At 38.9% G+C, this 26,431-nt stretch overlaps 2 protein-coding genes and 1 long non-coding RNA gene across 8 annotated transcripts in view; all 3 read left to right on the plus strand.

The window, feature by feature from the left end:
* LOC105467184 (prolyl 4-hydroxylase subunit alpha 2) overlaps positions 1 to 4,060 on the plus strand; it is a 37,281-nt gene extending 33,221 nt beyond the window's left edge. For all 6 annotated transcript variants that reach the window (XM_011716654.2, XM_011716656.3, XM_024788327.2 and 3 more), the window contains one exon: positions 1,461 to 4,060. In XM_011716654.2, the coding sequence (XP_011714956.2) occupies positions 1,461 to 1,531 (71 nt within the window). In that variant the 3' untranslated portion in view covers positions 1,532 to 4,060. The remainder of the gene's footprint in view (positions 1 to 1,460) is intronic.
* Positions 4,061 to 7,767: 3,707 nt separating this feature from the next.
* LOC105467185 (thioredoxin) lies at positions 7,768 to 8,310 on the plus strand. Its single transcript, XM_011716662.3, has one exon. It carries the CDS (start codon positions 7,853 to 7,855, stop codon positions 8,168 to 8,170), a length of 318 nt encoding a protein of 105 aa, XP_011714964.2. The 5' UTR covers positions 7,768 to 7,852; the 3' UTR covers positions 8,171 to 8,310.
* Positions 8,311 to 12,962: 4,652 nt separating this feature from the next.
* Positions 12,963 to 26,431, plus strand: part of LOC105467186 (uncharacterized) — an 85,495-nt gene continuing 72,026 nt past the window's right edge. The window contains exon 1 of the long non-coding RNA XR_978667.3: positions 12,963 to 13,049. This is a non-coding gene — a long non-coding RNA (uncharacterized lncRNA). The remainder of the gene's footprint in view (positions 13,050 to 26,431) is intronic.

Consider the following 26,431-nt stretch of genomic DNA (forward strand, 5'->3'; position numbering starts at 1 on the left):
ATGGGTGTGGGGACAGGCTCCCTTGTCACTTGAAGAAAGGGAGACCTGTGGCACAGGGGCCAGGAGATGAGGCTGGAGGCTGGGACCAAACTGCAGAGGCTCAAGCTTGAGCTTTATCCTGGGAGCAGTTGTGTGAGCCTCGGAGAGGCTTAAACCAGGATGTGACAGGAAGTGTTTGTTAAGGAGATGAGTGTGTAGCCCCCTTGGAGAGTTTTGAAGATAAATAGTGATGGGTTCGCAGATAATTAAGCAAATGAAAAAGAAAACAAGGCAGTTGCTGAATTCAGGGAAAAAAAAGTTGTACAAGAGATAAGTATAAACTACTGGATGGCTCAGGCATAACACTTACATGATATAATTATGTACACACTGAGTATTACTTTAACTAAAACTTGTGATTTACCTGTACCAGAAAGATGGGAGGGGATAAGTATATGTTTTAGGGGTAGAACAAAAGAATTTCAAAGTTGAAAGTTACGGAATAGAACTAAAAGCATGTTACCTAGAAAAATGAAGTTAAATATCAGAAGAAACAGCTAGAGGAGTTTAATGTTCCCTGGGAGTGGGGATTAGGGATGGGAAGGAGAAGCTTCGGAGATTGCTGTTTATCATTATAAGCCTTGTGACAATTTTATTTTTTTTCAATGAATTACGTGTATTACTTTATATTTTAAAAGCTCTGTGACTTCAGTAGTGCATTGAAATAAAATTTTGATTCATTATGAGAGAGTCTGTGAGGAACAGAATCATGGTTCCTGTGTTTTTGAAGATATGGCATGGGGTGACAGTGCTGGCGGCAGCTCTGCTGCTCTTGTGCCCATGGCATACAGACTAGATCTGCTGGTCCACAGCTCCTGAGGTTAACATCAAAGCCCTCTGCAATGCTGACAGGCTTCCTCATCCTCACATCCTACCTCTCAGTTTCCACCTGCCACCTCCCAGTAATGTTAGGCTTCTTGAGTCCTCAACACGCGTCAGGGTGGCTCCTGCCTTGATTACTTTCTCATCCTGTTGTCACTCCTGGGACCCTCTTGGTGAGAGAACCATCTGGGTATGTCATTCTTCTTCCCAGGATAACTTCTATTTAACTTTATATTCTAGCCCTAGGATTTCCTCTTCTCTCTAAGAGCAAGAAATGTGTGCACGTTGCTATGGGCATAGAGCCAAAGGGCATCAAAGGTCATGGGCATCAAAGGGCATGATTAGATGCTCTTTGGTGCTATTCCCATGGGAGAAAAACCTGCACACATGTATCTTGTCCCACTGGCAGAATTTCATACACTTACCTGTTTACATGTGTCTTCCTCACCAATTCATTAGCAAATTGAGGCCTGAGATCATGTCTTGTCTTATTTGTGTCTGATTCCAGGGCACAGTGCAGGGGTCATCATGAAGGAGTCATTCATTCAGGCTACTAAACTGACCAATAGGATTGTAACATGCTTGCTTTCTTTTCACAGTCTCCAATAAGTGGTTCCATGAACGAGGACAGGAGTTCTTGAGACCTTGTGGATCAACAGAAGTTGACTGACATCCTTTTCTGTCCTTCCCCTTCCTGGTCCTGCAGCCCATGTCATCTTCAAGTTCAATGTGACAGACACCTTTGTATGTTCCAGTTTCTATCAGGCTGGTTTTTGGAGAAATGAATGTCTGGAGCAGAGGGAGACCATACTAGGGCGAGTCCTGTGTGACTGAAGTCCCAGCCCTTCCGTTCAGCCTGTGCCATCCCTGGCCCCAAGACCAGGATCAAAGTGGCTGCAGCAGAGTTAGCTGTCTAGCGCCTAGCAAGGTGCCTTTGTACCTCAGGTGTTTTAGGTGTGAGATGTTTCAATGAACCAAAGTTCTGATACCTTGTTTACATTGTTTGTTTTTATGGCATTTCTATCTATTGTGGCTTTAACCAAAAAATAAAATGTCCCTGCGAGAAGCCTTAAAGAGCCTTACTTGGAGTATTTTTAAGACTGGAAGCTTTTACCAGGTTCATCACTTCCTGTGCATCGCTTCCATGCAGGCAGAGTCTGGATCATGAATGCTTTAGTAACAAAACATCTTGGGTCTTGGATTTGAGACCTGGTTTCAACACTTGTGTCTCCTCTAAGTGTCAGTGTCCTTTTCGGGAAAGTAGGGTAAATAATTTCTCTTTGTCTCCCAGAGAACATAGCACACGTGTTCATGATTGTAATGCTGTTATAATGTATAATTTATTTTTAAATTTTGAGATAAGGATTGTTCATGATACATAGATGTATACTTAAAAAAAAAAATGAAGGTGAGCAGGAGCACCTGTGTCAACACCAAGTTAGAGAAGAGAACGTTTTCAAGTCAGTACCTCAGGAGCCCCTTGGGAACCCCTCCTAGATCACATCTCCTTCACTGCCCCCAGCACTTTGGAGATAACCATTGTCTAGTGATGTGTGGTACTCGTTCCTTTGCTTGTCCTTATAGTTTTACCGTCCATGATTACATCCCTAAATAAGTAGTTACTCTGTTTTCCCTGATTTTGAACTTCTACTAATAGAATCAGAGTAAATATTCTTGGGTATGTGACTTCTTTTGTTCAACATTGTTTTAAGATTCATCCATGTCGTGTAGCTGTAGTTTGTTTTAATCTTTATAGTACAGTTTTGTTAATGTTTATTGTAGGACTATACCATAATACAGCCAGTATGCTGCTGATAAACATTGGAATTGGTTTCAGTCTTTGTATATTGTGAATAATGCTGTGATAAACATTTTTATACATGATTCCTGCTATACATATAAACACATATTTCTGTAGGATATATATGTAGGAGTGGAAATGTGGAGTCTTAATGGTGTTCCAACTTTGCTAAATAATGTATTCCAAGGTCATTATACACATTCTCACCAGGAGTAAATGAGAGTTCTTATTACTCTAACCTTTTCCAATATCTAGTATTTTCATACTTTTGCATTTTAGCTAGCTTGGTATGTTACCGACTAAATGTTTGTGTCCCCTCTGCCCAAATTCATATGTTGAAATCTTAACCTCCAATGTGATGATATTAGGATGTGGAGCCTTTGGGAGGTAATTAGGTCATAAGCCTGGAGCCCACATGAGTGGGATTAGTGACCTTATGAAGAGATCCCAGAGAATGCTAGCCCTCTTTCTGCCATGCGAACACACAGCAAGAAGATGCCTATGAACCAGGGGGCTCTCACTAGAAATAAACCTACTAGCATCTTGATCTTGGACTTTTCAGTTTCCATAACCATGAGAAATCAATGTTTTTAATTCAATGTATGGTATTTTATTATAGCAGCTCTACCTAAGACAGTACATGTATAGTATCTATTTTAACATTGTTGATAATGTTTACAACTTTTCATGTTATTAGTTATTAGGTTTCTTCAAGTCCTCTTTTTGATTCATAGAAATTTTAAAATATGTACACAAGCTCTTTGTTATATATTTTGCAAATATCTTCTGTGGTTTGTCTTTTTACTATTTTTTGTCTTTTGATAAACAGCTTTTAATTTTTATGTCAAATCTATCAAGCTTTTTCTTTTTATGTTTTTTATGTCTTATTTGAGAAACCCCAAGATCATGAGGATGTTTCCTGTGTTCTCTTCTGAAAGCTATATAGTCTTTGTCATTAATTTTATCTTTATATATGGTATGAAGTGTAAAGGTCTACTTTTAATTTTTTGCATATTTTATTAGGATAGGATGGGCTTTTGCTATAGTAATAAATAATCCCCAAATCTCAAGGGCTTAATATATAAAATTGTCTCATGCAAAAAACCACTGGGTCTAAGGCAATTGCTATCTACTGTCATCTAATCTCCCTCTAGTGGCTTCCATGGGTAGACCCTAACAGGAAGCCAGCTGATAAGGGAGGGAATCTGGGAAATGTAGTTTACAGAGTGGCAGCTACAGTAGAACAGTAGAGACTACAAGGATGAGTTTGCAGCTGAGAACGGAAACATGACTGGCACACTAGGTTTTTCTTTTCCTGTTTGAGACTTTTTTGCCTTCTTGAATTTGTACAATGGTATCTTTAATCAATTTTGGAAAATTAAATGATTTTCTCTTTCAGCATTGTCTGTTTCTTCTGTAACTCTGATTAATTGTAAGTTGGATCATATCATGATATTATCTCTTAAATCTTTCATATTTTTATATCTATGCTATATTTGGGGAGAATTTTATACTTGTTTTGTACAAAGTTCACTAATTCTGTCTTCTATCGAGTGCATCCAGGAGTCTTTGTTTAAGGACTTTAAAGATTTCTTTGTTTTCTGGCTTATACCATTTCTGTTGAAAAGTCGCTATCTGGTCCTTTGTTGTTCTTTTGAAGGTAACTTTGCCCCCACCTGGCTGCTTTAAAGACTTTTTTTCTTTTTGGTTTTCAGTAGTTTTACTATGGTGTACTTAGTGTGGGTTTCTTTTTCTTTTCCTGCTTGGCATTTAGCTTCTTGAATTTCTGGGTTGACGTCTGATCAATTTTGGAAATTTCTCAGACATTATATCTTCAAATATTGTTTCTGTCCCATTTTTTCTCTATCTGCTCTGAGACTTCAGTAATCTGAATGTTAGAACTTTTCATAGTGCTCTATATGTCTCCTATTCTGTGTCTCTCATGCTTTTTTCCTTGTGTTTCAGACTAGATATTTTCTATTGATCTGTCTTGGAATTCATTTATTACTTTTGCTGCTAAACCCATCTACTGAGTTCTTAATTTCTTTTTTTTTTAAATATATTTCTCAGTTCTAAAATATCCATTCATGTCTTTTTTTTTTTTTTCTTGAGATGGAGTCTTCCTCTGTCACCCAGGCTGGAGTGCAGTGGCGGGATTTCAGCTCACTGCAACCTCTGCCTCCCAGGTTCAAACAATTTTCCCACCTCAGCCTCCCAAGTAGTTGGGATTACAGGCATGTGCCACCACGCCCAGCTAATTTTTGTATTTTTAGTAGAGATGGGGTTTTGTCATGTTGACCAGGCTGGTCTCGAATTCCTGACCTCAAGTGATCCACCCACCTTGGCCTCCCAAAGTGTTGGGATTATAGGCATGAGCCACTGTGGCTGGCCCATTCATGTCCTTTTAATGGATTTTAATTCTCTGGAGAATCTGTCTTGTTTTCTCTGTGTTTTTCTCGGACTGATAAATCAGTTGTGTGAAATTTTTTGTCTGATAACGCCATGATTTTGATTTTCTATGGCTCTCTTTCTATTGTCTTTTTCCCTCCTTAGTTTCTGGTCGTTTGGTCCACTCTGTTGATATGCCTGGTAATTTTTGATTGAATGTGTATGACAAATTGTAGAGCCTCTGGATGGATAACTTCCTGCACAAAGGACTCACCCTTTCCTCTACTATGCAGAGTGGGGATCAATCACCTTAATCCAGTAAGGATCTGAGCTGACTAGACTGGGTGGTAGTTTTCTTAAGACTCTACCTCTGGTTTACCCTTATTTCCCCTGGTATAGGATGTAGTCCTCCAAGATTTTCTAATTGAGAGCCTAGTGTATTCACTGGATCTGTTCCCACTGGCAGTTCCTCAACTCCAGTTCTTGTCTTCTCAGTACCAGACTTGGCCCCAAAAATTTATCCTCCTTTTCAAAGAATTTGAATTTTGTAATCTAAGCAGATATTTTTTGCTTACCTTCTTAGCCTTACATTCTGCACAGCATCAGAATTCAGAAAATGCCTCACTGGGTAAACAGGCTGAGTGTCTGGCCAAGTTCTCCACTCCTCCCTCTTATTCAATATTCTGAGAAACTACTGGCTAATTTTGGTTTTTCAATGCCCCTTGACACTGTCAAAAATTCTTTTGGTTTCTCTGCTTCTTAGTAGTTGCCCATTGCTCTGGATCCTCATTCTTACCCCATGGCTACAATCAGTAAATAATAATAATAATTATAATTATTATTATTATATGTTTTTTGAGATGGTGTCTGGCCCTGTCGCTCAGGCTGGAGTGCAGTGGCGTGATCTGGGCTCACTGCAAGCTTGGCCTCCCAGGTTCACGCCATTCTTCTGCCTCAACCTCCCAAGTAGCTGCGACTACGGGCGCCTGCCACCACGCCCAGCTAATTTTTTGTATTTTTTAGTAGAGACAGGGTTTCACTGTGTTAGCCAGGATGGTCTGTATCTCCTGACCTCGTGATCCGCCCACCTTGGCCTCCCAAAGTGCTGGGATTACAGGCGTGAGCCACCGCGCCCAGCCAGTAAATTATTTAAGGATAAAAGAGACTACGAACTTTTGGCTCACCCACAAGATTTATCGTTCTTCAGGATCTTGATGCTCATACTCTTTTTGCTTCAGCAATTCATTGATGTCTTCCAACAATTTTAAAAGATTTTATTCAGCTTTATTCATTTAGGAATGAAAATTGGTATACCATAAGCTATTCTATCTTGGAAGTAGAAGTCGCCTATTCATCTTTTTAAAAATTATTTTTATTGGCCGGGCACGGTGGCTCAAGCCTGTAATCCCAGCACTTTGGGAGGCCGAGACGGGCGGATCACGAGGTCAGGAGATCGAGACCATCCTGGCTAACACGGTGAAACCCCGTCTCTACTAAAAACTACAAAAAACTAGCCAGGCGTGGTAACGGGCGCCTGTAGTCGCAGCTACTCGGGAGGCTGAGGCAGGAGAATGGCGTGAACCCGGGAGGCGGAGCTTGCAGTGAGCCGAGATTGTGCCACTGCACTCCAGCCTGGGCGACAGAGCGAGACTCCGTCTCAAAAAAAAAAAAAAAAAATTATTTTTATTATAAAATACTGATACAGAAAACCTTATCTTTGTTATCTTCCTTTGTTATCTAGTATAATAAGATGCTCCACACTCATCTTGAGCATTTCTCACATTAAGCATGGAATCAGCCATTAAAGAATCTTATTATATGTTGATGTCTGCCTGTCAATCCCAGCATGGTCCTGGGAACAAACGGGGTAACTTCTACCTTAGAGACAGGGCATTGCTTTTAGCAATCCTTATTAATTTAGCTTGGCATTAATATGTTCACTAGGGCAGCAAAGAGTTATTGAGCTTTTCATTATGCATTTGGTACTGTGCTAGGGATGATACAGTCTGTTATTGCATTCAGCAACTTTTCAGAATGAATAAATAAGCAGAATGTCAGAAAGGTTAGGTAATATACCTGAAGTCACATGAAGTCTCATTGCTGGTAAGTGGAGGACCTGGCAATGAAACTGGCAGCTTCCAAAAGCCTTTGCTCTAAAACAAAATTTGTATTTTTATGCATTTAACAGTTATTAAAGATTTGATGGGGAAACATAAGGACTGTCTTTACCTTTAAAGAATTCTGAGCAATGGAAGGGACTCATAAATAGATGTGTGAAATGTGAGAAGTCTGATAACAGAGAATGTGCTTGAGGAGCACAGTAGAGTGAAGTTCTACTTTAACAAGAAGTTGGCACTACAGTAGGCACCGTTAGAGCTGGGTCTTGAAGTATGAGCAGGAATTTGTTTACTGTGCTATCCTAATTTAAAATACATGCACATGGCTTAAAAATAAGGGACAAAGGAAATTACCCTATTACTGCCCACTCCTAGTCCCCCTTCCTAGAGGAACCTTTTCAAATTATCTTTATTTTAATTTTTTCTGGCTATAAAATGCTTATAAAATGCTGTTCCTTGATTTTTCCACTTCAGAAATTTGAGAGATGATCATTTAGTTTATATTCACTATCTCTCATGGTACCTCCCCCTGCTTTTGCCATTTTTTGATAGTTATATTTTGTATAGTCCTCTCTTTGCCTGGCAACATAATTTTTTTGTTTGGTTAAAACTAAGATGGTGGTCTGGTGCTTTGGATCCGTTTCCATCGGTCCTTACAGCCGCTCCTCAGACCCCAGCAGCAAAGATGGTGAAGCAGATCGAGAGCAAGGCTGCTTTTCAGGAAGCCTTGAACACCGCAGGTGATAAACTTGTAGTAGTTGACTTCTCAGCCACGTGGTGTGGGCCTTGCAAAATGATCAAGCCTTTCTTTCATTCCCTCTCTGAAAAGTATTCCAACGTGGTATTCCTTGAAGTAGATGTGGATGACTGTCAGGATGTTGCTTCAGAGTGTGAAGTCAAATGCATGCCAACATGCCAGTTTTTTAAGAAGGGACAAAAGGTGGGTGAATTTTCTGGAGCCAATAAGGAAAAGCTTGAAGCCACCATTAATGAATTAGTCTAATCATGTTTTCTGAAAACAACCAGCCATTGGCTATTTAAAACTTGTAATTTTTTTAATTTACAAAAATATAAAATATGAAGACATAAACCCAGTTGCCATCTGCGTGACAATAAAACATTAATTCTAACACTTTTTAAAAAAATAAAAAATAAAAAATAAAATAAAATAAACTAAGATGGTGAGATGAAGATCTAAACTAGAATTTTGCCAAACAAATGATCACTATTGTCTAGCCAAGTTGACACATAGAATTAAGTATCGTACACCCTTTCGTCTCCCAACTACTGATCAGTTATACTTTGGACATTATTTTGGTAGCCATGGTAAGTTGCTTCTAAAAGTTAAAAACACAAATGTTATGTTACTTAATTTAGTTGAATTAGTCACTATAATGTTGATGTAGCTAATCATTAAAAGGAATTTGTGTCTTATTTGTCTAATAGAATTCAAAATGAATTTGTAATGTATATAATTTGCTAGGGCTACCATAACAAACTACCACAGAATGGGTGGATCAAACAAAAGAAATTTGTTTTATTACAGTTTTAAAGGCTAGATGTCTAGAATCAAGGTGTCAACAGGTTGTGTTTCTTCTGAGGCCTCCCTACCTGGCTTGCAGATGGTCACCCCTTGGTCTGTGTGTTGACTATGTCATATCGGATTAAAGTCTGAACATATTAACTCATTTTACTTTAATTATGTCTTTAATGCCTTGTCTCCAAATACAGTCACATATTGGGTTAGGACTTTAACATATGCATTTTGGGAGAACACATAAAACTACTAGGAAATCATGTTAGATCTGATACACTATTGAGACTAAAGCAAAATACTTTTCCTTACTCTTTGTACATCAGATATAGCCCATCTTGAACAAATGTATCTGATTATTAAGTATGTTTGTCTAAGAATAATGCCATAACACTAGAAGTTTTTATTTTGAGAAACAGGGATATAGGCTCTTTTATGAAATTATTAATAAATTGAAAAAAGATATTGACATAAAATATCTTTGAGGCCATGGATATAATTGGACAAATACAGCAGGTATATATTTGTTTCCTAAAATTATTTTCCCCTAAAATGGTTATGCCAAATAAGTTCATAATCTGTGCAAAAATGCTGCTTCTGTGAATTCAAATACAATCTTTTTAGTATGTACAAATGATACATAATCTTTTATGAATTCATTGAGCAGTGGAATGTTATGCTTGTTCTAAAAACTACATTAAAAACAAATCCTGAGAGGCATGAAAGTCAAATATGATCAAGGTACTTCACACAAATATGTTTGTCAAATATTAAAAGAACATAAAATGACACAATATCCTAAAATAGGAACCATCTTGGTGTGAACAGATTACAATTTTTCATGTAACTTGTCTATGTGGGATGATATTTTAAACTTAGTAGAAAAAGGTTTATGAAAAAAAAGACTATATACAAAGCTGCATGCTTAATAAAAGGCCTATTCCTTTGCTTATAACAAATGAGAGAAAGTAACTTAAAATTATGTTTGGTTAAAGTAAAACTTTAAAACAGATATGAATATACTTAAAGAAAAATCAGAAATGTACAAATTACTGAATGAGCATATCAATTATTGTGGGAAAAGTGTTTGTTGAATAGAAATTAAAGAGATTACAGATGTCCTAGAGATGGAGATATGAAAAATCAAATGAAGTATTTTTGTATTTTTACTTGGAGAAATTTTCTACGAATACATCTGATTAACAAAAAGCAGCCATTGGCTTGACTTACCTCTTAAATAGTCCAATGATTTAAATCCTGTGGCAATTTCATCTGAAATAGGGGTAAATAGCATGCAACATCAATAGTTTGCATAAACAAATGTGACCCTGAAAGAGCAAGTCCTTCAAGATGGATCTCAAGTGGCTGACTGGGCCTAAATATAAAGCAGAGCCAAGAAGCCATTTGGTGACTAGAGGCAACACACCTATTCTGAGTTCCCTGAAAACCCATACCTCTAACTTTGGAACTTTCAGAGCTCACCTGAACCAACCAATCACAGCCCACCTCCCTTGCTGCTCAGCTGTATCAACCAATCAGAACTGTGTTTCCATCTCATTTGTATCAATGACCCTGATTGGGAACCAGGGCAGGAACTTTTGCTATAAAGCTAGAACCCTTCCTTTCTTCTTTGGACCACACCTTTCTTTTACACTGAATGATGTGTTGGACTCCCTAGTTTGCAAACTATTTACTGGAATAAAGTCCCTTTCTTCCAGATAACTTTTGTTCACATTTGTAATATAAAATCATGATGTTTGTATCCTCTAAAACTGATTTGCAAATTTTTCTTCGTGCAGTCTTACCCAAATTTCAAAATGGTCCTGAGAATTTTTAAACAATACCAGTCACAGTGTGATATAGTTTGGATCTGTGGCCCCACCAAATCTCATGTCAAATTGTAATCTTCAATGTTGGCCATGGGGCCTGGTAGTCGGTGATTAGATCATATCATGGAGGTGGTCCTTCATGAATGGTTTAGCACCATCCCCTTGGTGCTGTTCTCTTGATAGTTATCATGAGATCCGGTTATTTGAAAGTGTGTATACACTTTGGGAGACTGAGGCGGACAGATCGCTTTGAGCTCAGGAGTTCAAGACCAGCCTAGGCAATATGGTGAAACCTCATCTCTACAAAAACTACAAAAATTAACTGGGCATAGTGGCTCACTCCTGTAGTCCCAGCTACTCAGGAGGCTGAGTTTGGAGAATTGCCTGAGCCCAGGAAGTGGAGGCTGCAGTAAGCCGAGACTGTGCCACTGCACACCAGCCTGCGTGACAGAGACCTGTCTCAAAAAGAAAATGTAGCACCTCCTCTCTCTCTCTCTCGCTGTCTTGTTCTCTTGCTCTTGCTCCTTCTCCAGCCATGTAAGATGTGTTTGCTTCCCCTTTGCCTTCAGCCATGATTCATAGTTTCCTGAGGCCTCTCCAGAAGTGGAAGCTGCTACACTTCCTGTATAGCCTGCAGAACCACGAGCCAATAAGCCTTTTTTCTTTATAAATTACCCATTTGCAGGTATTTATGGCAATGCAAGAACAGACCAATGCACCATGGTATCCTGCAAAATCCTGAAGTTAATTAAAAATTATTTAAGATCATCACTTAGTCAAGAGGAGTAGATTTTGACAATTTTATTGATCAGTTTGCTTCCATTAAAGTCATTGGTATAAAATATTTAAATTTAATGTGAGTTTTAAGATACCACCTTTCAATATTATCAACGAATTTAATGTGTAAAAATTAACAAAAACACGAAAACGTACATAAGGAGCATACATTTTTCATTTTGCCTCAGGTTTCAATATGGTTTGGCACAGCACTGCTCTTAAGTTTCCAAACTTGGCATTTTGACTCCAATATTAGATTTGCCAGATTCAGCAAATGAAAATACAAGTAACACCCAGTTTAACTTTAGATGAATAACAAATATTTTTTGCATAGAATATATGCATACTAAAAAGTTTGTTGCTTATCTGAAATTTAACTGGGCATTTTGTATAATATCTGGTAATTCTAAAAATAATTATCTTACATGGTTGAAAAAGCTCCCTGCTTCTTGGTACAATGTAACTGTTGTAGCAACACCGTCTTGCCCCTTTGATTGCTGGTTATGCGGATGACTGAAGTGCACACACGGGAAGTCACATGGCTTCTGTGTCACACTGTCCAGCCTGTAGGTGTGTCCAGTCCTTACCAGGTCTAGGAGAACACAGCAGCCTCATTCCATCTGAGGGCAGAGGAGCAAGCATATTCCCCACTGCCATGACCTTCTCCCCAGCTCCCTCTGCTTCAGTCACACCGCCCCAGTACATTTGTGCTTGTTGGTCCCTCTGCCTGAAAGGTACCTATCCCAAGTAGTTTCTACCCTCATTCCTTTCCAGACTGATCAAAGATTACCTTATCCAAAAGGGTTCTTCTTGTTTCACTGCTGTGCTGCTCAGGCTGGTCTGGAATTCCTGGCCTCAAGTGATCTTCCCAAGAGGTTCCTCCCTTCCTACCTTCTTTGGTTCCCTCCCTTCCTTCCCTCCCTCCCTCCCTCCCTTCCTTACTTCCTTCCTTCCCTTTCTTTCAACAGAGTCTTGCTCTGTAGCCCAGGCTAGAGTGCAGTGGTGCAATCTCTGCTCACTGCAACCTCCATCCCTTGGGTTCAGGTGATTCTCTTGCCTTAGCCTCCCGAGTAGCTTGGATTACAGGTGTGCACCACCACACCCAGCTACTTTTTGTATTTTCAGTAGAGACAGGGTTCCACCATGTTGGCCAGGCTGGTTTCCAACCCTTGACCTCAAGTTATCTGCCTGCCTCTGCCTCCCAAAGTGCTGGGATTACAGGCGTGAACCACCATGCCCAGCCCTGTTTTAGTTTTTCTTTAGAGCACTTATCACTGAGGTAAAAGGCGGGACTTGACTCTAGAGGCAGGCGTCGGACACCGGACCAGATTAAGGACTGGCTAAAACAGGGCCAGGGCCAAAGTAGCTTTCAATCAGACAGCCCACTGGGGTGCCACATCAATTTGCAGTTGCTATGACAACACCCTGGCGTTAGGGCCCCTTTCCACGGTAATGACCCAATGACCCCAAAGTTACTACTCCTTCTCTAGAAATGTCTGCATAAACCTCCCCTTAATCTACATGTAATTAAAAGTAGTTATAAACATGACTGCAAAACTGCCCTGAGCTGCTACCCATTGTCTGTGGGGTAGCCATGTTCTGCCTCTTTAAGAAAGTTGTTTTCGTCTACCTCTGGTTTGCCCTTGAATTCTTTCCGGGGCAAAGCCAAGAACTCTCGTGGGCTAAGCTCCACTTTGGGGCTCACCTGCCCCACATCACTGGCACCCGTTAAGTGATTTAAGGTGTGTATTAGTTCGTGGTCTGTCTCCCCCATGGTATAGAAGCTCCTTGAAGGAAGGAACTTTGTTTTTCCACTTCTCTATCCCCAGTGCCCAGAATGGGCATTTGGAAAGCACCAAGCAGCCTCTCTTGCTCAGTGGGCACTGAAATGGCACTCGGAGCTCAGTACCCAGAAAAAGGACACCCCCCAGATAAAGGACACCAACTCTTCCCCCGCGCAGGCCCGGGGAAGGGGCGAGGCCGTGCGAGGCCACGGGAAGGGGCGGGACCTCTGAGGACCTGGGGCAGGGTCTGGTTTTCTGGAAAGGCCTTTGACCTGTGGGCGTGTGCCTAGAGGCTAGGTGGTGAGAATGGCAGGGAGAGAGGACAGCAGTGGGGCCACAGGGTGTGAGTGTCTGTGGCTGCACTGGCTTAGGGCTGTGGCTGGCCCCTCCTTTCGGACCTGGCCTGGCAGATCAGCCCCGCAAGACCAGCTTGCAAGGCTCCTGGGGCCAGTGGGGCTCTGTCCTGTGAGGCGGTCTCTCCCCAAGGACGGAGCAGACAGAGGCTGGTGAGTCAAGGATGTGCCCTGAGGGAGGAGTCTGGGTGCGTGAAATGATGTCTTGGACATAATATCTAAGGCTGACGCTACTTTGAAGAGGTTTGACTTTTGTGAAGTTTCTTTATTCTAAACTCGGGGGAAACTTTTTTTTTTGTGTGAAGTATTTGGGGATTGTGAGAAGGTAAGTGGTAGGAAAGGCTGTGGGTATTTGGCAGGCTCAAAGTTTTTTGTTTTTAAGGCACTTTTCAGTGTCTTTCTGAAAGTGCATTTATAACAGGGGGGATCAGCCCCCTCCCCACACCCCAGCTTGATCCTCCCTGCTCTTACTCTCCTCTGAAAAGTCCGTCTCTTTGTCTTGAAATTTGCAGCCACCAAAGTAATGACCCAAACTGCTTTTGTACTCAGTGGGCTCACAGCTGTCATCTTGCCTGCTTCTTTGATTTCAAGAAGCTTAAGGCAAGCTGCTTATGCTAGATTTACTGTCCTCACCTTACATTCTTAATTTTTTGACGCAGTGAGTCTACCCCAACTATTTCCCTGGAATTGTCTGGTAAAGTGTTCTGGGTCCTCCTAGTGGCCAAACCCAGTAGACGCTGCGGACTTTTTTTTTTTTTTTCCCCTCCAGCGAAGCACTTCGTGATTCGAATTCTCCTTTATCTCCGGCCTCCCTGGCTCCTTTTCATCAGCCTACGCTTCTCATATATATGTTCCCTAGCCTAGTTTCTGTTTCCTTTTCACAGTAGTACTGTACACTATAGGAGGAAGGATCTTTACTTCCACTACTTTAACATGTATATGTTTATGATTTATTGAATTGTCTTTTTGCACTCAAATCTTTCTCTTGAGTTCTATTTTAGACCCGTATATCCAGCTTTCTAGTGGACATACCCACCTGGACCAACATCTAGAATAGGTGTCACAAATTATTCAACAAATGATCACAAATAGGCCCTGATGTAGGAAAAATACAATTACAATGACTGTTAACCTTTTGGGGTGACAGACCCTCTTGAGACACATACGAAATTTCAGGGTCTTTCTCCCTTTAAAAAGTACACACAAATTTTAGCCTGTTTCAAAGCTCCCTAGACCTTCTGTAGTTCAAGAATTTTGAGTCTTTGGTTAGAGCTTCCTGAAATGATAATGATAAAATGAAAAAGTATGTTTTCATATATAAACATCAGATTTAGAAACTTACAGTGGGAATGCATTGTATTGCAGCCTTCATCAAACATTAACCCTAATTAATCACATCAGGGTGATTTATGGAAACATTGTCTTTAGAAGTAACAACATAGAATGAAAAATCTGGAGCCCTAGAATTAAAATATACCCAGCAGACTCCCTGTGGCTAAAATGAGACATACCAAAACCAGAATCTAACGGCCACAGCAAGGTGAGGGCTTTGTCCTGTATCCCTGCGTTACTACCTGCCATAAGGTTTTCTTTCCTGTAATTAAGCAGAAACCAGGTCCTGAAAAACATCACAGAAACAACTACAGCTGGAAATTTCCCGTTGACCCTGATAGGCTACTACCTGACACCAGCTGACCGACCCCACTGGCTGCCCACCATGGTCCTGCCACAATTCTGATGGGACAGAGGATTGGCCTTACATTCTTTCCTGATAAATAGCTATAGACCTCAAGCCAGCCAGTTTTGGCCAGCTTATAGAGACTGCACAAAACTGTCTGTGTGCCCGGTAGTTCACCTTTTTGATGCAAAGAGCCAAATTCACCTTACTTTAATGCTAAAACCCCACCCCAAAGTGAACATGGAATGTATGTTACGTATATGTTTACCCACTGCAACATGCTTGACTTCCCTCACGTTGACAGATTCCTTCAACGTGCTAAATATACTATGTAAGGCTATCCCTGTAAAGCATAAATACCAGCTTCCTATTCCCTTTTGGAGTATGTCCTCTTGCTTTTCTTGGGAGGTTGCATTTCCCAGTTTGCAGATTGTTTCTTCCTCTGAAAATACAGGTTTTTTTTTTTTTTTTTTCCTTTTCTTCCTCTGTGCATCTCATGGTCTTTTGTTAACGTTTCAAAGAGAGTTTCTGATTAACTGTGGATTGCATGTTTCACAGTCCAATTAGCCTTATAGCCTGGTCAGAGACCAGGGCCTGCTTCAGACCATTTAGGAAGTTCTTGCTATTCAGAGTGTAACCTGGCTGGGCGCGGTAGCTCACACCTGTAATCCTAGTACTTTGGGAGGCTGAGGTGGGTGGATCACTTGAGGCCAGGAGTTTGAGACCAACCTGACCAACATGGTGAAATCCTGTCTCTACTAAAAATACAAAAAAATTAGTCGGGCGTGGTGGCACACTTCTTGATCCCAGTGACTTGGGAGGCTAAGGCAGGACAGTCGCTTGAACCTAGGAGTTGGAGGTTGCAGTGAGCCAAGATTGCACTACTGCACTCCAGCCTGGGCAACAGAGTGAGACTCTTTTGGAAAAAAAAAAAAAAGAATGTAATCTGCTCCCCTCCAGCTGGACGGGAATACAGATAAGGTTCTGAGGCCGGGTGCCTTCGTAGGAGCCCTGAGTGATCAGGTGGTCGTAGAAGTGCATGAAGTGCCAGGAGTTCCTTTCCAGCAGAACTTTCCTTCTTTGTTTATTTGTTGGGCCAGTGACTTCTCAGTTCCAGAGTTATTGCCTTGATCGTCCATGGGTGCTGTTTTGAGATTGACCCCCACTCTCTCGAATGAAATCTATTTCATCTCTTTTCTTCTTGTATTGATATGTTAATATTTATGTTTTAATAAAGGTGAGATCTAAGGAGACATTATCCACTTTTGTTAAACCCTTCTCTTGGCTGCCATGATCCAACTGTATTCTGGTTTTTCTTCTATCTCTGCCTACAACTTCTCAATAGCGTAGTCTCCCGTGACCCTCCTTTCCCATTCCTCAGTTATGGCTCAGAGTTTCTTTATAGCCATTTTTTTTTCTCTGAAGGCTCATGACTTCCAAATACTTGATATTCCAAATATTTGATATGAATATATTGATATTGTTAACTCTTGAGTCTTCAATTCTAGCTTTTATCACTTTCCAACTTCCAGCTCCAGCTGTACTTAGATGGCCCACAAGTTCTTCCATTTTAATGTATCCCGAACTAAGTTCATTATACTTCCTTTAAATGGTTCCTATTTCTGTTTTACTTATCTTTGCGAATGGCAAAAATGACTGATCATTCTCCTAGTCTCAGCTTTCTTCACTCTCTTCTTTCTTCACTGTTCTTGATAACTATTCATGTGAACTTTCTTTTTCGCTTTAGTTGGTATTTTTCCCCCACTGTTCCAGGAAGTTGGTAACTTGTTTCTATTTTGCTCTTAATCTTTAGATTTAGAGCACCCTTAGAGTTTAGGTATATAGTTCCCATTTTACTCATGAGAAAACAGGCTTACTTTTAAAATTATTAATTACACAAAGAAAATGTATGTGCATGTTACCTCTAAGCAAATTTAGGCAAAACAGAAATAGAATAAAATGTTACAGTGCCCCCTCCCTCTCATCACTCTCCTATCTCTTTAGCAGTGGTTCTCAGCTGGAGTGATTTTGTGCCCTAGGGCAGTGGTCCCCAAACTTTTTGGCACCAGAGACCAGTTTCATGGAAGACAGTTTTTCCACAGACAGGGGGTGGTGGAAGATGGTTTCAGAATGAAACTGTTCCACCTTAGATCATAGGCATTACATTCTCATAAGGAGCATGCAACCTACATCCCTTGCATGTGCACGCATAGTTCACAATGGAGTTCGCTCTGCTATGAGAAGTTAATGTCGCTGCTGATCTGACAGGAGGCAGAGCTCAGGCAGTATTGCTTACTCGCCTGTTGCTCACCTCCTGCCGTGCAGCCTGATTGCTAACAGGCCACTCACCAGTACTGATTTGTGGCCCAGGCGTTGGGGACCTCTGCCCTAGGAGATATTTGACAAGGTCTGGAGCCAATTTTGATTGCCTTGACTTAGGGGATACTACTGGAATCTAGAGAGTAGAAACCAGAGATGCTGCTAGACATCTGCAGTGCACACAAGATAGCTCCAGCACAACAAAGAATTCTCCTATCCCTAGATATACCTAATGTAAATGACAAGTTAACGGGTGCAGCACACCAACGTGGCACATATATATAATATATATATATATTAACAACACCATCACCCATGGTTCCCATTACCTTTACATAGTCTTGTTTCCTTCCTTTGTTCTTAATACCTTCTAAGATGTTATATCATTACCTTATTATGTTTATTGTTATGGTTCAGAGATATTTTCAAATTTTTACTTTGTATGGTATATATTTGGAGCAGTATTCAACAAAAAAATGTATTTGGAATCCAACTGTTTATTATGGCTGTTTTTAAAAAATTAATACATAGATTAAAAATAAATACATAAAGCTAGCCACATAAATATGCCTACATTTTGTGTTTTGCACTGGTAATCCAAAGGAAAATAATAATAATAATAATAATTCTCCTGTCCCAAATGTCAGTAGTGATCAGGTTGAAAAACTGCTCTGGAGGTAATCTGTTATACATCTTTTTCCATAACTACACTGTCCAATGCTGTAACCACTAGCCACATGAGGCTATTTACATTGAAATTAATTAAAATGAAATAAAAACTTCAGTTTCTCAGTGCTATTAACTACATTTTTAAGTGTTCAATAGCCACACATGGCTACAGAGTTAAACAGCATAGATTATAAAACATTTCAATTATCTCAGTAAGATTTGTTGGACAGTGCTTTAGGTATGTATCACGCAAGTAGATGTTCTCTTCTCCATAAATAGAATCATACATACTGTTCTATAGTTCTGTAAATATGTCTTGAAGATTTTTCCATCTAACTATATATAACTAAAATATGTACTAAGTACCTATAACTAAATATTTAAGTTGTGATACTGTTCAATTTTATTAAATTCATAAATTTAACTTATAACAGCAGTGTAGTTTAATTTTGCCTTTTTTTGAAGTGTATGTGCACGGACTCATATAACACATATTTTTTTTATCTAGTTCATTTTACTCAATGCTATGTTTTTAAGATATATCCATATTATTTCTGTATATCTATAGTTATTCCTTTTAAGTGCTTTATGGTATTCCATTGGATGACCATACCATAAGTTGTTTATCCATTTGACTTTTGTGGGCATTTTAGTTTCTTCCAGTTTGGAGATATAATGAATAATTCTGTAATAAATATTCTGTACTTATTTCCTGAATATATATTTTTATGCAGGTTGTACATGGGAATGGAATTATTGGTCCACTGGAATTTACTAGATTATGCCACTTTCTCAAAATAGTTGCATTCTTCTTCTTATTATTATTTTTGAGATGAAGCCTTGCTCTGTCACCTAGGCCAGAGAGCAATGGTGTGATCTCAGCTCACTGCAACTTTCACCTCCTGGGTTCAAGCGATTCTCCTGCCTCAGCCTCCTGAGTACATGGGATTACAGGCATGTGCTATCATGCCCAGCTAACTTTTGTACCTTTGGTAGAGATGGGGTTTCACTATGTTCCAGGCTGGCCTTGAACTCCTGACCTCAAGTGATCTGCCCGCCTCGGCCTCCCAAAGTGTTGAGATTACAGATGTGAGCCATGTTGCCTGGCCACATTTTTTTCTTAATAACAATGTGTGAGAGTTCCCCTCTAAACTGCATCCTAAGCAATATCTTTGTATTTGTCAGACTTTTAAAGTTCAAACTTCCTGGTGGCATGTGGTTGTATCCCATAGTTTTATTTCACACTTCTTTGATTATGAATGATATAGAACACTGTCATATATTTATCAACCTTTTGAATATTTTGTGAGTTCTTTTTGAGTCTCTAGACCATTTTTCTATTGAGTTGTTTTATTAATTTGTAGAAAGACTTTATATATTCTGGATATGAGCCTTTTATTGGTTGTATATGTTGCAAAGATATTCTCCAACTTTAGTGGTTGCTTGCCTTTTCTCTCTCTCTTAATGGTGATTTTTGATTTGTTTTGAGAAATATCAACCTTTCTTCCTAAGATTTTTCAGTAACAGCAAAGTAACAGTGAGAAACTACTGTCAGTTTAATGGATGTAGCTCCTCAGTTCCAAGGTATATAATCACTTAAATATAATCTGGAAAAAAAACCCAAAAGTATTTCTCTAAATCATGGTCTTTGTGAAAAAATGAATTAAACCTTCTCTGTTCTCTCACATTGTATTCCAATTTTGGATGTTGCCACCAGTGAGATAACAAATGTCTAAATTTGGACACATCACTTAAATATTTAGAACATTGGTTTCTTCAAACAGTGGGAAAATTCTTGCCATGTCTACCTTATAGACTTTGTATAATGCTATATCAATGCTAGCTGATACTAACTTAGAAGATGATTATACATTTAAAAAAAACTCTTCCTATCCTGGTTCCACAATTAGATACTGAATCCACCACATACTGGATGACCTAGAGCAAGTTAACTTAATGACACTGTGCATTAATTTACTTTGCTATAACAATGGGATAATATATCAATTCCATGTTATTGTTACAGCTATTGTTCAGATAGAACAATTGAGAGAATTTGTAAACAAAAGGACTAAGCAGATGATTTAGTTTTCCTAATTGACCAGCTCAAGGGAGAGAGTTATAAGGGCTATAGAGTTCTGGATGAAATTATAACATCACCTCAAAGAGAGAGCAACTTACCTCTGGTCAGGCTTTCTTCCTGAAGTGTTTCTTGGGAGAGGGTGAGCAGAGTGGTCAAGAGCCTGTCTATTTATTTCCGTGGGCTAAGCATAGATGTCCTTGAGAGAAGACTTCCTTGGTCCTTTAGGTAATGTAAGTCCTTCAACTTCATTCTTTTTCAAAATTGTTCTGACTATTCTGGGTCCCTTTTATTTCCATGTGAATTTAAGATCAGCTTGTCAATTTCTGCAACAAGCCCAGCTAAAATTTTGATAGGATTTACCTTGTTCTTGCTCTTAGGATTAGGAGCAAAGCAACCCATCTTTCACCATTAAGTATGATGTAGGCTGTGAGATTTTCATATCTGTCTTTATCACATTAAGGATGTTCTCTTCTATTCCTAGTCTGTTGAGAGGGTTTTTTGTTTTGTTTTGTTTTGTTTTTTGTTTGTTTGTTTTTGGAGACAGAGTCGCACTGTCACCCAGGCTGGAGTGCAGTGGCACAATCTCTGCTCTCTGCAACCTCCTCCTCCCAGGCTCAAGTGATTCTCCTGCCTCAGTCTCCTGAGTAGCTGGGATTACAGGTGTGTGCCACCACACCCAGCTAATTTTTGTATTTTTAGTAGAGGTGGGGTTTTACTATGTTGGCCAGGCTGGTCTCAAATTCCTGAACTCAGGTGATCCACCCGCCTTGGCCTCCCAAAGTGCTGAGATTACAGGTCTGAACCATCATGCCCAGCCTAGATTTAAAAAAAAAAATCATAAATAGGTGTTGAATTTTGTCAAATGCCTTTCCTGCATCTGTGGAAATAATCATGTATCCTTTATTCTATATAGTCTCATATTAAATGAATGTTAAACCAACCTCGTATTCTTGCAGAAATCCCACTTGGTCATGGTATACACATTCTTTTTACATATTCCTTGATTTAGTTTGCTAATAATTAAGGATTCTTATGATTATGTTCATGAGGGTTTTGTTGTTTTCTTTTTGTATGATGTCTTTAGCTTTGGGATTAGGGTAATAAGCATCTTACAGATTTAGTTGGGATCTATTCTCTCCTCCTCTATTTTCTGAAGACTTTGTGAAGGATTAGCGTTATTTTTTGGTTAAATATTTGATAAAATTCACCAGTGAAGTTATCTGGGCCTAGAATTCTCTTTATGGGAAGATTTTACATTTCTACTTCAATTTCTTTACTTTTTAATAGGTCTACTTAGATTGTTCTATGTGTTTTTTAGTTCATTTTGGTAATTTGTACCTTTCTAGGAACTTTCCACTTCATATTAGTTGCCTACTTTGTTGGCATAAAGATGTTTACAGCATTTCCTTATGATTTCTATAGGATCAGTAATCTGTTCTCTCTTTCATCCCTTTATTAGGTAATTTTTATCTTCTCTATTTTTTTCTTGGTCAATCTAAAGGTTTGTCAATTTTGTTGATCTTTTCAAATAATCAGCCTTTAGGTTTCTTCGGTTTTCTCTATTGTTTTTCCATTGTCTATTTTGTTGATTTCTGCTCTTATCCTTATTATTTCATTTATTTTGATCGCTTTGATCATTTTAACTTGCCCCTCCTTTTTCAGTTTCTTGAGGTGAAAGCCTGGGTTATAGATTGGAGAATTTTAAAAATATAGGCATTTAAAGCTATACATTTCCTTCTAAGTACCACTTTAAACTGCATCCCATACATTTTAATATATTATAGTTTTGTTTTATTTAGCTCAAAATATATTTTAGTTTTCATTGTGAATTCTTCTTTGACCTATGAGTTATTTAGAAAAATGTTGTTCAATTTCCAAATACTTGAAGATATTCAAGAGTTCTTGCTATTTTTGATGTTTCATTTAATTCCATGTGGTTGGATAGCATATTTTGTATGAATTAAACCTTTTAAAATTTATCAAGACTTGGTGTGTGACCTAGCATATGGTCTTTCCTGGAGAATGTTCTGTGTGAACTTGAAAGGAATGTGTATTCTGCTGTTTTTTGGTGGAGAATTCTATAGGTGTCAGTGAAATTGGTTGATAGCATTGTTCAGATTTTCTATATCCTTCCTGATTTTCTGTGTGGTTGTTTTACCAATTAATAAGAGTGATGTATTCAAGTATCTAGCTATTATTGAATTATCTATTTCTTCTTTTAGCACTGTCAATTGTTGTTTTCTGTCTTTGAGGGCTTTCATTAAGTGAATATACATCTATAATTATTACATCGTTTTGATATATTGACTCTTGTTACATTATAAAATGCCTCCTTTTGTCTCTAGGAGTATTTTTTATCTTCAAGTATATTTTGTCAGATATTAGTATAGCCACCCCATCTCTCTTGTAGTTGTTGCTTGCATGGTACATCTTTTACCTCTTTTTTTTGTTTGTTTTTTTAGACAGGGTCTCGCTCTGTTGCCAGGCTGGAGTGCAGTGGCTTGATCTCAGCTCACTGCAACCTCCGCCTCCTGGGTTCAAGCAGTTCTCCTGCCTCAGCCTCCTGAGTAGCTGGGATTACGGGCACGCACCACCACGCCCAGATAATTTTTGTATTTTTAGTAGATATGGGGTCTCACCATGTTGGCCGGGCTGGTCTCAAACTCCTGGCCTCAAGTGATCTGCCCACCTTAGCCTCCCGAAGTGCTGGGATTACAGGTGTGAACCACTGCACCTTGGCTTACCTTTTTTTTTTTTTAACCTTAAAAACCTTTTTAGATTATTTGAATCTAAAGTGTGTCTTTGTATGTAGCATGTATTTGGATCTTGTTTTATTTATTCAATCCGAAAAGCTCTGAGTTTGCTAAGAAAAATCAAGGTGATTTAGTGATAGAGAATCTCAGAGAAGAAGGGTTTCAGATAGAATGTTCAGGGATGACCTCTTTGTAGAGGTGACATAAAACTGATACTAAAGATTAGAAGGAATCAAAATGTGAAGAAGGGAAGGGAAAGGAAAGAGCATTATAAGTCAAGAGAACAGACCCTGAGTGATAAGAGAGCTTGACATTTTTGAAGAACTGAAAGAGAAAGCTGGTTCATAGTGAGCAAAGGGAATGTGGTGGCAGATGAAGGATAAGATGCTAAACAAGGGTGACACTGCAGAATCTTGAAGTCTATGGTGAAGAGTTTGTATTTTATTCAAAAAAGTAGTGTGAAATCATTGAAATTTTTGAAGAGTAGAAGAAACTTGATCCAATTTATGTGCACTAAATCTGAATCTAAACCTTGGTAAACAAGAAATAGCATATTGTAGGCTGGGCACAGTGGCTCACGCCTGTAATCCCAGCACTTTGGGAGGCTGAGGCGGCTGGATCGCCTAAGGTCTGGATTTCGAGACCAGCCTGGCCAGCATAGTGAAACCCTGTCTCTACTAAAAATACAAAAATTATCTGGGCATGGTGGCGGGTGCCTGTAATCCCAGCTACTCCGGAAGCTGAAGCAGGAGAATCACTTGAATCCGGGAGGTGGAGGCTGCAGTGAGCTGAGATTATGCCACTGCACTCCAGCCTGGGCAACAGAGCGAGACTCCATCTCAAAACAAATGAACAAACAAAAAAGAAATAGCATATTGTAAATTTTTTTCTAATTCAAATTAAATTTAACTTAGAGACTCTTCCCTGCTGAGCTGGTGAGAAATGTATTGTCAGTCACTATCAGGGCTCTGTCACCTCAGAAGTTCCCACCAAACAAGCTAACAAGGTTGCTAGAAAATAGAAGGAAAACTTCTAACTTTGAGTTTGTCATGGTCATTGGGATAGTATGTGGATGTTTGTTCATATCCACAGAGTTTCCTTAAAGGATGGTAGTTTTCTGCCTCTATGCCACTTTGGGGTTCATGAAACTGTGGAGATGACAAGTCCTGGTACTCTTTTTGGTGTACCATAGAACCTGCGGGTGTGGTAGTCAGTTCTCTTTATTATGCTTTTTCTTTTTCTTTTTTTCTCCCTCTTCTGATCTTTTCTTTTGTTTTCAGAAATTACTCTGGAATATATACTCTTCTCTTGTTACCATTAAAAACTTAACAGGATTTTACTTTGATTTTTACAAAAGACAGGAAGTACAATTATCTGGATTAGCTTCTTCTATGAAGAAAAATAAAGTAGCCTAACAGCGTAGAGATTGATAGAATCTACTATCTTAAATAGAGAGACCAGGAAACTCTTAGTAGAGTCATTTGAGTAGAATCCTGTATACAGTAAAAGAAAATAATATTTCACACAAAGGGAATAACAATTACAACAATCTGGGAATGGAGAGAATAACAATTACAACAATCTGGGAATGGAGAGTAGTTGGTGTTTTTGAGGAAAAGTAAAGGTCAGGCTACTGTGGCTGGAGTGAATGAACAAGGTTAAGGAGCTTTAGTAGATGAAGCAGCCAGATGTCAGAGCATGCAGAACCTTGAAAGTCAGGGGAAGGACTTTGAGGTTTTACTATAAGTGAGATCATAGAAGATTATTTTGCAAAGAGTAGACTATAGAGGGGACAAGGGCATGCAAGAAAAAATCAGACTAGATACCTAGATACCGAACTTACTAAGTAAAGACATTAAGCCAACTGTTATAAATATTTTCAAAGAACTAAAGACAACTATGTCTAAAGAATTAAAGTTTGAGAATGATGTCTTACTAAATAGAGAATATCAATTAAAAGATATAAATTATTTTACAAACCAGATGGATATTCTGGTTGACAAATACAATAACTGAAATGTAAAATTCACTAAAGGGACTCTTCATCCTTTTTGAACTTGCAAAATAAAGAATCAGTGAACTTAAGATCATCCAGTCTGAGGAACAGAAAGAAAAAAGAATGCAGAAAAATGAACAGAGCCATAGAGATTTGTGAGAACCCATCAAGTATATCAATACATGCATGAGGAGAATCCCAAAAGAAGAGAAGAAAAAGAAAAGGGCAGAAAGAATATTTGAAGATATGGTGACAAGAAACTACAAATTTGATGAAAAACACTAATCTGCACACTAAGAAACTAATGAACTCAAAGTAGGATAAGCCTAAAGAGACACATCATAGTCAAACTGTTGAAAGCCAGAGATCAAGAGAGAATCTTGGCCAGGCACAGTGGCTCATGCCTGTCATACCAGCACTTTGGGAGGTTGAGGTAGGCAGATTACTTGAACTCACAAGTTTGAGAGCAGCCTGGGCAACATGGAGAAACCCTGTCTCTACAAAAGATATGAAAATTAGCCAGGCGTGGTGGTGCATGCCTCTAGTTCCAGCTACTCAGGAGGCTGAGATGGGAGGATGGCTTGAGCAGAGGAAATAGAGGTTGTGGTGAGCAAGATTGTGCCACTGCACTTCAGACTGGGCAATAGAACCAGACCTTTTCTCAGAGACAGAGAGAGAGAGGGAGAGAATATTGAAAATAGAAAGAGAAGGCAGCAAGGCATGTTCAAGAAAATTAACAGCTTTATTTTCATTAGAAACTGTGGATACCACAGAAAGCAGAGGGATGATGTATTCAAAGTGCTGAAAGCAAAGGATTGTCAACTATGAGTTGTATATTCAGCAAACCTAGTCTTCAAAAATTAAGGTGAATATAAAACATTCCCATGAAAACAAAAACAAAGAATTCTTCACTAGCAGGCATACCCTATAAGAAATATGAAAGGGAGTTCTTTAGGTTGATATGACAGGACACTAAATAGTAACTTGAATCCACACAGAGAAATAAAGAGTACTGGTACAGATAACTCTACAGGTAAATGTAAGTCAGTATAAATGTTATTTTTTTGTAACCTTTTTCTTCTATCTCATTCAAAAGACAACTACATGAAGCAATAATTGTAATTATATGTTTTATAATGTATAAGGATATACTTTTAATGCCAATAATAATAAAAGGAGAGGAGAAGGAATGGAGCTGTGCTGGAACAGGGTTTTTATATATTATTGAAATTAAGTCAATATTACCCTGAGCTAGATTGCTTTAAGTTAAGATGTTAATTGCAGTCCCCAGAGCAAATACTAATAAAAGAACTAAAAAATTGTGGTAAAATAACTAACAAGTGGATTAAAATGGTATACTAGAAAACTAACACAAAAGAAGGCAGTAATAAAGGGATAGAGGAACATAAAGGCATGTGCAGAAAACAGCAAAATGGCAAATGTAAATATCATCAGTAATTCCAAGAAATGAAATGGGCACTACAGTCAA

Source organism: Macaca nemestrina, chromosome 6 (assembly GCF_043159975.1).
Source record: "Macaca nemestrina isolate mMacNem1 chromosome 6, mMacNem.hap1, whole genome shotgun sequence".
NCBI classification, from domain to species: Eukaryota; Metazoa; Chordata; class Mammalia; order Primates; family Cercopithecidae; genus Macaca; species Macaca nemestrina.